This window comes from Aulonocara sp. 'chitande type north' Nkhata Bay, linkage group LG10, assembly GCF_057382095.1.
Source record: "Aulonocara sp. 'chitande type north' Nkhata Bay isolate Kocher_YH1m ecotype deep benthic linkage group LG10, A_spYH_male_GT1.1, whole genome shotgun sequence".
NCBI lineage: Eukaryota > Metazoa > Chordata > Actinopteri > Cichliformes > Cichlidae > Aulonocara > Aulonocara sp. 'chitande type north' Nkhata Bay.
Genome location: NC_141353.1, coordinates 20,119,764 through 20,133,809, shown reverse-complemented (window position 1 = coordinate 20,133,809; position 14,046 = coordinate 20,119,764). Strand labels below are relative to the sequence as shown.

General features: G+C 42.5%; 1 protein-coding gene across 1 annotated transcript; it reads right to left on the bottom strand.

Moving 5' to 3' along the window:
* Nucleotides 1-7,550: 7,550 nt before the first annotated feature.
* Nucleotides 7,551-8,602, bottom strand: LOC147320747 (olfactory receptor 1500-like). The gene has a single exon (XM_086307495.1). The coding sequence runs from the start codon at nt 8,526-8,528 to the stop codon at nt 7,551-7,553; it is 978 nt and encodes a 325-aa protein (XP_086163621.1). The 5' UTR covers nt 8,529-8,602.
* Between the last annotated feature and the right edge of the window lie 5,444 nt (nt 8,603-14,046).

Genomic DNA, 14,046 nt, shown 5'->3' with positions numbered 1-14,046 from the left:
GATTACGAGGCAAACTCCTAACTCTTGAGCCACGATCGCCGCATTTTATCTTCGTCTGCGTGCCACTTTTGTGCGCCTTTTCCCCTCCCAGTGCAGGTGTCTATTTCCAAATGAGGGTTATGAGTTATGGGTGTTTTTGTGCTGTTTTTTCTATTGGACTTGATGGTTATCAAAACCAAACATGATAAATTTGGCAAGCACAGGAGAAACGACAGGGAGGAGATTTGTCAATCAGGCTGGAGAATAGGGATGGGTATTGATAAGATTTTCACGATCCTGATTCCATTTTCGATTCTGTTTAACGATTCGATTCTTTATCGATTCTCTTATCGATTCTTTTTTTAAAAAGGAGAACACTAAGGTCGATTAGCTTAGAACTTTGTTTTATATGTTCTCCTTGAACAAGATAGAAATTTAGGAGTAACATGGCCTTACAAACCCAGCAGTGAGATCTTAAGAGATCCAGCCTACGGCTCTTCAATGGGGTGTCAGAGGGTCCCCAGGAAAAATTTCCTAATTTTTCCAGCAATTTCCTAATGTTGTAAACCTGCTCAACATTTGGCAATAAAACCCTTTCTGATTCTGATTCTGAAAAAAAATTGTAAATGTAAAATAATAAAATAAATATTCTTCTGTAGCAATAACAAAGTATAACATAAATTATTCTGTAGCAATTACACAGGAATATCCAATAATGTCCCTGCCTACAATTAAACACATTCACTTACCGAAAATTGGGGGCATCTGCTGTGGCAAATGGGTGCAAGCCTTTTACCACAAACTTAGTGACTGCTCGGTGACATTCGTCTATCCTGGCCTGAAAGGAGACGCTACCGGTAGACTGTAGAGCTGGGCGATATGAGATTTTTTCATATCACGATATGTTTTTTTCATTTCAGGCGATAACGATATATATCACGATATAAGCCAAATAACTATATTTGTAAGATTTAAATGTGCCGTTGCTCACAAGTAAAATGTGAAATAATCAGCAGCTTGTTTTTATTTAAATATTTATTTCCCATAATAAGTTCAACAGGGGAGATGTACTTAAGGAACATGAGACTTTTTCAGATAAATAAAGGCAAATATTGCAAACTACACAAAAGGCAGCCGCTAAAGCGTTTAAGTTTCAAAATAGAACAAACGAAACAGACTACTAAATTGTCAATTCCACTTAGAAACAAAATATTAATTCTAAAAATAAATCTTAGTTTGTTTTACAGAAGAACAGACAAAACTGACTAACTTTTGTCAATATCAAATAAACTGAGAACTAAAAGGAAATTCTCAATCTCTCCTTGTTGTATAGCTGAGCTTTTCAAACAGTTTTAACAGTTACTTTAGTCTGACAAAAGCCGAATGACGAATTAGCGCTTCCAGTCAGAGACTGAGGCTACGTCCACACAGACACGGGTATTTTTGAAAACGGAGATTTTCCGTTTTCGTTTTAAAAAATAATCCCGTCCACACATAAAGGCAGAAATGAAGGAAAACGCTGCTATGAACATGCCAAAGCAGCAGGTGGAGCTAGATTCCTAACCGTGCAGAAATGTTGGCCAATCAGAAGTCTAGAAGCCTCGTGGGAAAAAGTAAACAAAGCTGGGGCATAGAAGCAGAACCGAGTCGTGTGTGTGGACGGACAGTAACTGTGTGTATATGTAAGCATTTAAACACTGCAGAGAGTAGAATTAACAGTAACAGTATTGTAGAAATTCATTTCACCGAAACAATAACGTGGCGCACAGTGTGACGCATGCACCAGTTTATTGTATTTCCAGAATTGCTTTCGGCACAATTTACAGTGCACGCTACTCTGTTTTTTGTCAGACTTGAAATAGCCGAAATACCTTCAAACTACGGAACCTCTATGGCTCTTCCGTTCGACAATCTCTCCGGCATTGGAACCATCATCTGTTTTCTCTTCGGTCACGCTCGGTTGATTTTTCTAGTCGGCACACTCATTTCCTCCATTACGCGCTGGCTCCATTACCCGCTGGCTGCTTCCCAAACAAACACACGTGCGGCTTGGCACTTGTGCTGTACGTAACAAGTCACGCGACGTGACGCTGCGGCTGTGATTGGTTCGGCTCTGCGCTACTTAATTTGGATTGGCTGACCTTTTTTTTTTTTTTTTTTTTTTTTAAGAGGACAAGAGCAGCGAGGTCTATCGCGATAGCTTAATTTCTCTATCGAGTAAAAGTTATATCGCGATACATATCGTTATCGTTTTATCGCCCAGCTCTAGTAGACTGCAGCGAGAACTGGCAGCATCTGAGCCAGCCAGACTCTGTCTGTCTCTCTCATCATGGTCACCTAAATGCACAGTAATGGCAGGTTTTGTAATAAGGCAGATCGCGCTAACATAATATGCACTGTTAGTTGATTATTTACCTGCCGAATTAACGGGAGAAGACGTGCAAACGTTACCGCTGCTGCTGGGTTGAGATTCACGAGTCTGGAGCGGAATTAAAAACATGACATTCATTTAAGGTCATCGTGTGTTTTGTGAGCAAATGCTTTTGCATATTCGTAGTGTTTCCTCCCTTAAATGAAATATCTACTTTGCAAGTATTGCAAGTTGCCCTGTTGTCATCCGTTCTGGTAAAGTATAACCAAACTTTTGAGCGTTTGAGCCGCCATGTTTCCTGCCAGGTAAATGACGCTCCGCAACGTGGTGACGTCATTCGGGGAAACTGGAATCGATAAGGGAATTGTTTGCAAAAATGGCAAACAATTCCAAGGAACTGAAACAGTGGGAACTGGTTCTCAACAAGAACCAGTTTTCGATACCCATCCCTACTGCAGGATGCAATACGCATTGTTGAAAGTTGTACAGTACAATAACAAAATCTGCGAAAAAGCGAGGCAGTGAAGGATGAACAGTGGGACCACTGTATACTGTTTATTAATAAACAATAACATATATTTCTATATGACAACATGCATAAATTAACTGCCTACATTAATTCATTGTAAACATACCTTCTGACTGGGTCTCCCCTGCTGCCTCTTCGGGCTGTCCCTGATCCTCGGGGGGGAAGTTCTCCGCGGTCCCCACCATATTGCTGCTAGTCTCCCGCGGGGTGAGGAAGGAGTCCAGAAACCCCATGACCGCAAAAAACTTCCATCTCCTCCCCGATCCTGCTGCAGACCCACTCCTCTTCTTTCTCCTGCGGGTTTCCTCTAATTAAACACATTATCTTGTTACCGGAAAGGTATTTGTACATCAGTGGGAAAATAGCAGGACAGTAGGTGGGCTTGCTAGCTTTTGTGCGGCTTCCCTGGGTCAGTCAAAAATTTCAAAAGAGAAATGAATGAACTTACCAGGTTGCCCGATCTCTTCACATATCTTCCACCAAGCTCGGTCCTTTTTATTCCTGTCTCGGTACAGAAAGCAGCTGGTGTCGTACAGCTCCGGGTGGTTTGCTATGGCGTTGATTAGCCTTTCCTCCATATTGAATGAAGAATGAAGGGCTTTGGCTGGATCTGCCCCTCTGAACTAGGTCAGAGCATCACGTCACCAGGCTCCTGATTGGTTGTTGCGGCGCGACTTGACGCTGGAGTTCAGATTTTTCCAACTCGAGCGGTTGACGCGATACGCGCGAATGCACAAAATGCACCACACAAACTGACGTGCATATTTTTATTCGCGCGTCACTCGCGCTACTTGGACGCGCAACTGATGCGTTTTCGTGACGCAAATCTGCTTCCGAATTTTCGCGGGACCCCCAGTCGCGCGGCATCGCGCTTCTCCATTGACTTTACATGTAAACCTGACACTCTGGTCGCGTCTACCGCGTTCGGTGTGAACACACCGTAAGAAATCAAATTGATAATTGACTTTGAAAATGGGATTCAAATCAGTAAATTTGTAGCAATTCCCATCCCTAGACATATTGGAAACTAATTTGATCTCTTAAATCTGTTTTCACATAGAATGTCAAATGAGAATGTAAAGAAATGATTAAAATTAATAATTATGCTTTGTAATGTTCATTGACCAGCATCAAATACACTATTACATTACAGTCTTTCACAAAAACACACACAATAACCGTATACGTGATGTTTTAAGAGCAAAAAATTATAGCATAAATTGTGACATTGTACCACTGAATATAATGACCTAAACACTGGAAATTAGATTTTAAATACTTTCTACTTGTAAATATATTACTCCAGCACAATTGTGTTCACAATAACATGTTCACATATTGTTTTTAGGATTTTTATACATTACATTTTAAATAGTCTCACTTTTCAACACCAATTATAAAATGTTATATTATTATTATGAGACATGAAACATTGTTTTGTTTGCCATATTTTGGATTATTTTACATGAAATTTTCTATGTTTTCAGCTTTTTAAAACCCCCCACAAAGGATGATTGGGTACTGCCAAGGTTCAAATCTGAATGCTGTTTATTTCTTTGCAGAAATTTAAAATTGCATTTTAACTTTAATAACTTCTGAATAATTTTTTTGTTAATGTTGAACGTTAAAGTTAATGTCCTTTATGGTAAACGCTAACATGTGTTAAAAGACTCATCAAAGGTAATGTATTTTTTCATGAAACAGAAGAGGATGGATGGCTGGAATGGAATGGAAAGATAGATAGATGTTGTGCACTGCCTTGGAAGTTTGGAGTGGAGCAGATGTTGTGATGGGCCAACTCACAGTTTTTTTTCCTCCAGAAGTCAACCACCATCTCTTTTGTCTTGCAGAAATTCAGAAATAAGTGTTTCTTTCGGACCATTCTACAAACTTGCTCACCAGATCCCTGTACTCAAACTCCTTCCCACCCCTAATGCGCCCAACCACTATTGTCATCAGAAGATTTCTGCAAGTGGCATATTCCACTGTTGTACTGGAAATCTCACTTAGTGTCATGGCTGAGGAGGCGAGCCGTGTGGTGTGGAGGAAGGAGGACCCAAGATGCAAGCAGTGGATGAAAATGCTAGTGAAGTTTATTTACAAGGTGGTGTAGTGGCAAACGAGCAGTGGGGCATGACAAAATAACTGAAGACACCTAAAGTGGGAGAACTAAAATAACAGACCTGGGAGCATACGACAAAGGGATGAGAGGCAGAGAGAGGCAGACGAAGAGCAGGACACCGAGGGACACAGAGTAACATAGACGAACCGGCAACAGGCAGGAGAACACACAGGGCTTAAATACACACACCAGTAATCGGGGGATGAGAGACAGGAGGGCAACACAGCTAGGAGAAATCAGAGCTGACGGGACAGGGGAAACGTAAACTGAACACACTCACATGAGACGGAGACCTTCACAATAAAACAGGAAACTCACAGACACAGAACCAGACAAGACACAGAACTAAACAGGCAGATTCACAAGCAGACAGTGTGGCACCATGGACAGACGGAGGGAACACAGAGAAGTGGGAGCAGGCAGGCAAAGAACAGAAACCTAACAAATGGCAATTCACAACAGAATACATACAACAAAAGCATAAAACACTGAGTCGGACCATGAGTCGGACCATGACACTTAGCAGAAATGGCTGGGTGGTATATAGGGTACTGAAATTATTATTATTTTTTTTTTTTAAACATGTTTCTCGCTATGCCACCAGTATCATCCAGGTGAGAGTGACAGCAGCACAGAAAATGAATAATTGTACGCTTCCATTTACTTATTTATTTTTATTTATTTTTTAGTTAGGGCACCCTTGCATATGTGCACTTACAGGTATAAACACATTTATATTTAACCATGTTGTTTGTCATGGACAGTATGTTCATGTTCAGACTGGGTGTAGGACATTCCTCCCAATCACCCCACTGTTATTGACCAAGAAAAGTCCCCCAGTATAATAATGGAGCCCCGAAGTGGGGTGACTTTCACCAGCTTACCAAGAACTCCAAGAATACTGGGTCCCCGCAATAGCGACCCTGAGCCTGCTCACTATCACTCACATCCAGCTTTAAGGACACTAGTACATATAACATGATTCAATTCAGCAGGTAGAGTGAGTACAATTAGTGAGTACAGCATGTGTTGTACTCAAGTGTTCTTAGTGCAAGTGTTTTGTATGAGTTACAACCTTCTGTCCATTGACCTGATATGTTTAGGCATTTTTCTGTAAGTAGTCTCCCAGGATTATTGTTTCCTTTGCATATGTTTCTTTGTCCTTTGTTACTGGAAGACTGACTGTGATTCTATTACCAGCAAATTACATATTACAGTATGTGAGCTAACACACTTGGTTAGACCTCGCTCTTGTACAGACTGGCGAGAGTTTCTTTTCCACCCCTTGAAGAGTACCCAGTATGTAGAGTCTACACTTTGAGTTTACACTTTGGGTGGTTGTTACTGGGGATTTATGCTTTAGCAGGAAAACTAACATCATAGCTACTACTAACTGCAAATCACTCAGAAACCCTACTGTGTAATCTGATTACCAGATAGCAATTGGCCTGTTCAGTACTCCTGATTCCTCCTGTGCTTTTTAAACTTTTTTTCACCAATGTTTTTTAATTTATTAGTGAGAGAATACAAATTTTCTCATCAATATAAAGAATACGACTCGTAGTCTCAACTTAAGGACTCAAAGAATTCCTGCTTATAAAACACCAGCACATGACCACGAGGAGCAGCTCAAAAGGTGGCATGTTAATGTCTTCACTCAGAGAACCAATGTTAAAGTGTAACCACATGGTCTTTCACTTTTATTAGCCCTGTGTTCCCTCTGTAATCAAACCATGTGATTATATTGCTATAAGTAGAATTTACTCAATCGGGTCACTACACAATGATTCAGTTTATTTGCCACAAAAAATAACATTTCTGGGTTTCTACCAGTTTAGTCAGTCCTTTACATTATATTTACATTTTGGTTGGACATTCTTTGAAACACTAATCAAAGGCGGCCCATATCCACATAGAAGCTGGAAGAAGAGACGTTGGAAGGCTTCCTGACATATTCTCATAGCAGAAAATTATCTATTTAAACAGTCATTAAAATGTATTTCTGTAGTTATATAGTAGCTTTACTGAATCTCACTTTGAAAAAAAAACAAAAACAAGCATATGTCATGCTGCAATGCATATTTCTCAGAAAGGCAACCCTTACATTTGGCTAAAGATAAATGTGATTAGTTATCACTATCACCTCACAGCATAAAGGTCCCTACTTTGAATCTAATCTTTCACCTTTCCATGCTTTCCCTGTTTGTGCATGACTTGTCAACAGGCTTTATTTTATTTTATTTTATTTTATTTATGATAAACTCCTAAGCTTTCACGTTCATAAACTGACCATAGTTGTGAATAAGTATCTGTATGTCTCTCTGTGTTGGTCTTAACAGTAACAATTACAGTTGCTTAAGAAATTACAAATCACAAATCTTTGCTACAGGATGTGTTTTCAAATCAATCACACACTGCCCCGTGAAGTGTGACATTTGTAATTTGGGTTCTATTTGGAAGTACTTAAACATACTTGAACATTTTTATTTTATTTTATATGCATTCCTTAAATAAACAAAGGGGTAAAAATATTTATGCCAAATTTATTCTTACTTTTTAAATTTGACTTTTCTATTTTTGTAGTGTGTTGTGATTCTTCCCTTTAACTTTTTTAGAGATTCTTTGATTTCTTGTGTCTGAAGAACATATATGATAGGGTTCAGCATTGGAGGAAAGACTGATGTCAGAGACAGGTTTATGATTCTGGCATTTGGCTCTATGTTTAAACGTAGAGTGATTAATATTGGGAGGAAATAGATTGCCACTAATGAAAGATGAGCTGTGCAGGTTTTAAAGCCCTTCGTTCTTTCTCGAACTGTGGCTACCTTAGCTAAAGCATAGCTTATACTCAGATAACTCAACAAAACAAACAAAAGAGGAATCCAAAGAATAAGAGCTGGCAAAATCCAAGCAGTTATATCGCTGGGTGTATAATCATTGCATGCAAGCCGGTATATCTGACCATGGTCACAAAAAAAGCTTTTAATAACGACTGACTCACAGAGGGAAAGCCTTGTAAGAAGGCCAGTTGCAATAAGTACAACAATAATGACAAACACCCAGAAGGAGGCAATTAAACAGAACATGAACTTTTGAGTCACCTTCAGTTGATAATGCAGTGGGTAAACGATCGCCATAACTCTGTCATATGACAGTGCAACCAGATTTAGAGCTTGCATCGAAAGGAATACATAGCAGAAAAACAGAAATGTCAAGCAGTCATTATAGGAAATGTGGGGGTGATTAAACAAAAAGATATCGAGAACCTTTGGCACCATGGCAGAGTTACCTAACAGATCAACCAATGCAAGATTGAAAACTGCAATATATTTCGGTGTTCTTAGATTGTGATCCAAATATATTGCGGCCATGACAGCTGTGTTTGCCAGGACAGAAATAATATAAACAAAAAACAGAAAGGCATAATAATATTTTATATTAGGAATGCCAATAAATCCACTTATAATGAAAAATGCAGGACGCAAAAAAGTGATATTTTTTCCAAGTGCAGAGTTGAAAAGATCCATTGGCAAAAAATCTTAGAGTCTTATATTGCCTAAGCTGTGATAATGCAGACAGCAGTACTGCACATCATGATTCTGTTATGCAAACTGGAGTACCCCAGATGATGAAGTTCTAGCTGGTCCCCTCAGTGTTTATATTTATCAAACCAATAGCTACTCTGGTTTGATAGCTGGTGTGTGTGTGTGTGTGTGTGTGTGTGTGTGTGTGTGTGTGTGTTATCAGTGGGGGTGAGGTGGGTGTGTGGTGGGAGGTAGTTTCACATGTTGCTTTTTTCCTTTGTTGTTTGATATAGGTTTTTAAATGTTCAGCATTTTTCAATAATTCAAAATTTATACTGTGCCAATATGTTACAAAGTGAGAGGTCTGAACTGCCAGAACAGTTTAAAACCTGGACTCTTGCTCTATGTAGCAATGCTGTTGCACTACTTGTCACAATGACTCTGTGTGGCAGGCAGTGTATGGGCCCTAATGCAGGACTTGGATGCAGAACTAAACTCAAAAGTCATCTTTATTGCTGGAACCTTTCAAAAAACAAAGTAAAGCTGGGTTAAAGTTGGGCCCAAGTCAATTTCACTCACATTTGTGGAGGAATGTGGAGAGACAGTATCAATTGCTGCAGTTGGGGAGCAGTCTCTGCAGGCGGTGAGATGTGCAGAGACAGAATATCCAGGGTGAGCCACACCCTGGATATTCTGGGACAGCAAATGCCTCCAACAAGCTCAAGCGTGAAACCTCTGATGAACAGGTAGGCATCTTCGAAGAAGTAGTTCTTTCACTAGGCTGAAGTGATACACCATTATTGGGAAGTGGGAAGGAAAAACTCCCTTTTAACAGGAAAAAATCCTCAGACAGAAGGGAAGGTCAGCCATCTGCTGCGACTGGCTGGAGGTGAGCAGAGGAACAGTAGACAAAACCAGACTGTAGAAGCAAGCCAGAGATTAATAATAACCAATGATTAAATGCAAAGTTGTGTATAAACAGTCAGTCAAAAAAGATGAGGAAAAAGAAATAGTGCATCTCAGGAACCCCCCCAGAAGCCCAGGACTTTTAAGGGTGGATATCAAGGTCACCCACTCCCATTCTATGATATGGTACCATGAGGCCTTTAAGATAAGATGGGTTCAGATTTGTCATGGTCTGGGTGGTTACCCGCAGGTCTCCTCCTCCTTTAGGCAGAGATTGGTTGCTCCTCCCTGGCTGACCACCTGTGGGCAATTATTCTGGCAGCATATAAGACCTGCGCACTCAACCGTTCATCGTCTGAGTATCTGCTATCCCCATGTTAGTCAAGTGGAGTGTGATTGCTTTGTCCAGAACCCGTGTGACGACTTACCTGTTTTTCTTGTCCTCAGAGGTAGCTCCTGGAGTGGAGGTCTCGCTTCCTCATCCCCGCCTTCCTGGACCTGGGCCACCTGCTGCTGGTACGACGTTGCCAACTGGCCCGCCACTCACTTGAATGCCTCTCCACGCCTCGACCGCATCCGGGCCTTCCGCCCCACCTGTCCCCTTCACCTGAAACCAAGTAAGGCAACTCAGTTTGACTGTGGAGGATCGCCGATTGTCTGCTGGATCCCGTTGACTGTGCTCTCCTCTCATTACAGTGCCCCGGCCACTTCATAGCCCAGTTTCCACCTCTCCACTGCCTCAGTTGTTCAGCTGCACCCTAGAGTTGTCTAGGTCACCCTTAGTTAACTTAGTTTTTCTGCGCGCCTCTAGTGTGGTGGCGTCGTGTTGTTTTGCTGGTGTTTAACTGTGGGGGGGGGGGGTGAATAAGCCTTCTGTTCACTTACAGTCTCACTTCCGGTTTGGTTTCTGCACTTGTGTCCATCTCTGTTATCTCGTGCCGCTGGGCCGTGACAAGATTATTAAAGATCTTATATGTGATCAGAAAGATTTTGAATTTTAGTTCTTGATGTAATGTGAGCCAATGAAGAGAAACCAGTATGGGAGAAATATGATTAAGTATGTGCATTGATAATATTCATCAACAACTAAACGGGATTGTAGAAGACAAAACTAGAGGCTAACTCCAAGGCTACTGCACAAGTCACCATCAAATGTGGAATATGCCAACATGCGCAATATGTCCCTATGCTATTCTGATTAGGCATCAACCCCAAAGCCCGCTCATTGCTAAGGGTGTTTATGGATATACTCAACAAAAATATAAACGCAACACCTTTGTTACTGCTCCCATTCCCCATGGGATGGACGTAGAGACCTAAAATTCATTCCAGATACACAATATAACCATCCCTCCCAAACAGTGGTCACAAAATCAGTCCAAATGTGTGGTAGTGGGCACATCTGCTATATTGAGATAATCCATCCCACCTCACAGGTGTGCCACATCAGGATGCTGATCTGACATCATGAGTAGTGCACAGGTGTACCTCAGACTGCCCACAACAAAAGGCCACCCTGGAATGTGCAGTTTTGTCTCACAGCAAAATGCCACAGATGCCACAAGCAATGAGGGAGCGTGCAATTGGCATGCTGACAGCAGGAATGTCAACCAGATCTGTCGCCCGTGCATTGAATGTTCATTTCTCAACCATAAGCCGTCTCCACAGGCGTTTCAGAGAATATGGCAGCACATCCAACCGGCCTCACAACCGCAGACCTCGTGTAACCACACCAGCCCAGGACCTCCACATCCAGCAGGTTCACCTCCAAGATCGTCTGAGACCAGCCACCCAGACAGCTGCTGGAACAATTGGTTTGCACAACCAAACAATTTCTGCACAAACTGTCAGAAACCGTCTCAGGGACGCTCAACTGCATGCCCGTCGTCCTCATCCGGGTCTTGACCTGACTCCAGCTCGTCGCCGTAACAGACTTGTGTGGGCAAATGCTCACATTCGATGGCGTCTGGCACGTTGGAGAGGTGTGCGCTTCACGGATGAATCATGGTTCACATTGTTCAGGGCAGATGGCAGCTGAGAATGTCCCAGTTCTTGCATGGCCAGCATACTCACCGGACATGTCACCCATTGAGCATGTTCGGGATGTGCTTGACCGGTGTATACGACAGCGTGTACCAGTTCCCACGAATATCCAACAACCTCGCACAGCCATTGAAGTGGAGTGGACCAACATTCCACAGGCCACAATTGACAATCTGATAGACTCCATGCGACGATGTGTTGCACTGCATGAGGCAAATGGTGGTCACACCAGATACTGACCGGTTCTGGGTCCCCAGACCCCCAATAGTGCAAAAAACTGCACATTCCAGGGTGGCCTTTTGTTGTGGGCAGTCTGAGGTACACCTGTGCACTACTCATGATGTCAGATCAGCATCCTGATGTGGCACACCTGTGAGGTGGGATGGATTATCTCAATATGGCAGATGTGCCCACTACCACACATTTGGACTGATTTGTGACCACTGTTTGGGAGGGATGGTTATATTGTGTATCTGGAATGAATTTTAGGTCTCTACGTCCATCCCATGGGGAATGGGAGCAGTAACAAAGGTGTTGCGTTTATATTTTTGTTGAGTGTAGATTCAGTGACTATCAACCACTTCCTGGATATGGATGAGATTGAGTTGTATGCCAGGAGTGAGCAAGATATCATCCATCTCACCAGGATCTACAGAGAAAATGTTGGGATGTCATTTGGACAAGAAAAGAGTGGCTAAATGGTTGCAAAGAGAGGGAAGGTGATGCACACTAAAAGGGTGGAGTTGCCAGAAGGCAAATATACAGGGAAGCTACAAGTCCCTGGGTATCCCACAAGCCAAAGGGAACCATGATAAAAATGGATGAACATCTGTGTTTGCTGCGGGCAAACACAGTTGTAAGATGTTTCTTGCAGTTGTTCACCAGGTAAATGGCCTGCATTTGTATAGTGCTTTTCTAGTCCATAGGACCCCAAAGCGCTTTACACTACATTCAGTCATCCACCCATTCACACACACATTCACACACTGGCGATGGCAAGCTACATTGTAGCCACTGACAGAGGGGAGGCTGCCGGACACAGGCGCCACCGGGCCCTCTGACCACCACCAGTAGGCAAACATGGGGTTAGTATCTTGCCCAAGGATATTTGGCATGCAGCCAGGGTGCAGCCTGGGATCGAACCACCGACCTTCTGATTAGTGGCTGACCTGCTCTGCCACCTGAGCTACAGCCACCCTACAGGTGTTCTGTCTTAAGTTTAATGCCCCCGACTGGACCTTGTAAATTGCTGTTTACGTCATATGCACATTGACAGCGTTGTTAGTTCTCCCCTGGAAGGAGGGAGTATTTAATTGGTTCCGTTTATTTGTTTTTCTGTCTGTTTGTTAGTAGTCTAGCATGGAGCAAGATTTCATTTTGTGTAATGGTAGATACCAATAAAAGCTTGAGCTGATTTCATTGTGATGAAAACTGGGTCACAGTCAACGTCATACCAAATGTGAAAATCAGTGAACACTATATTATCCAGGAATTTTTATGGATTTTCTTCACTTCATAACAATATACCAGGCATTGGGGGACATGAATACCTAGGTTGGCTAACCATTTGACCTTGACTTTCATTGTTAGCACCCAAGCACCTGCTTCGTTGGCACTGGCATCTACCTCTAATTTGAAAGGATGTGCAAAATCAGGGCCAACAGAGATGTCGGCAATACGTGTTGTTAGAGGAGCTTGCCAATAGCCCTTCAACAAGTTCAGTTTAGTAACAAACTTTGCCGAACCAACCCTATCGACACAATCTTCCATACTGGGAAGAGAATAGGAGTCAGGTTTGGTCCCGCTGTTCACCTTCAGAAAATCCATACAAAACGGCGGGGTTTTATCCGCTTTAGGCACTAGGAGTCATGGGGAACTCCATGCACTAGAGCTAGGAACAACAAGACCATTTTCCAGCAGATAAGAAACTCCTGTCTGGAAAAGAGCATGTTTAGTGGGATTCACCCCGTAGTCGTGCTGTTTGATTGGAGGGTGGTCCCCTATATCGACATCATGCTCCAGCACAGTGGTACGGGAAGGAGTGTATTATATTTCTCTGAACCATGGGGGTAATCGTGGTTCAGGGGGTTGGGAAGCTCATCTTGTAACCGGAAGGTTGCCGGACAGTTTGCTCAGCTCTGTTCGTCTTGGTCGTTTTGTCCTTTGGCAAGACACTTCACCTACCGCCTACTGGTAATAGCCAGAGGGGCCGATGGTGCGATATGGAAGCCTTGCTTCTGGGACGGCAGCTGTGGCTATAACTGTAGCTTGCCTCCATCAGTGTGTGAATGTGAGAGTGAATGAATAGGCCTTTGAAACCAAGATGGCGCCGCGTATGGATGCCCTGGTACTTCAGTGCGTTACTTCTGTTTTGTTTTTGTGCATAACTTGTGTGTCTGGGTACTCCTCTGGATATTCTTACACCAGAGAAGAACTTCTTAACTACAGGACTACAACACCTGTGGATTTAATTCCAATATTTGTCGCATCTGCGGCAGATTTACTACAGACCTTGATCAGGAAAGTGAGACGCCGAAGGAGAGGAAAGCGAGCCGGCGCACTCGTGCATCTG

Bases quoted from the DNA above. Each gene is read 5' to 3' on its own strand.
- LOC147320747 (XM_086307495.1), bottom strand. From the start codon at position 8,528: ATGGATCTTTTCAACTCTGCACTTGGAAAAAATATCACTTTTTTGCGT.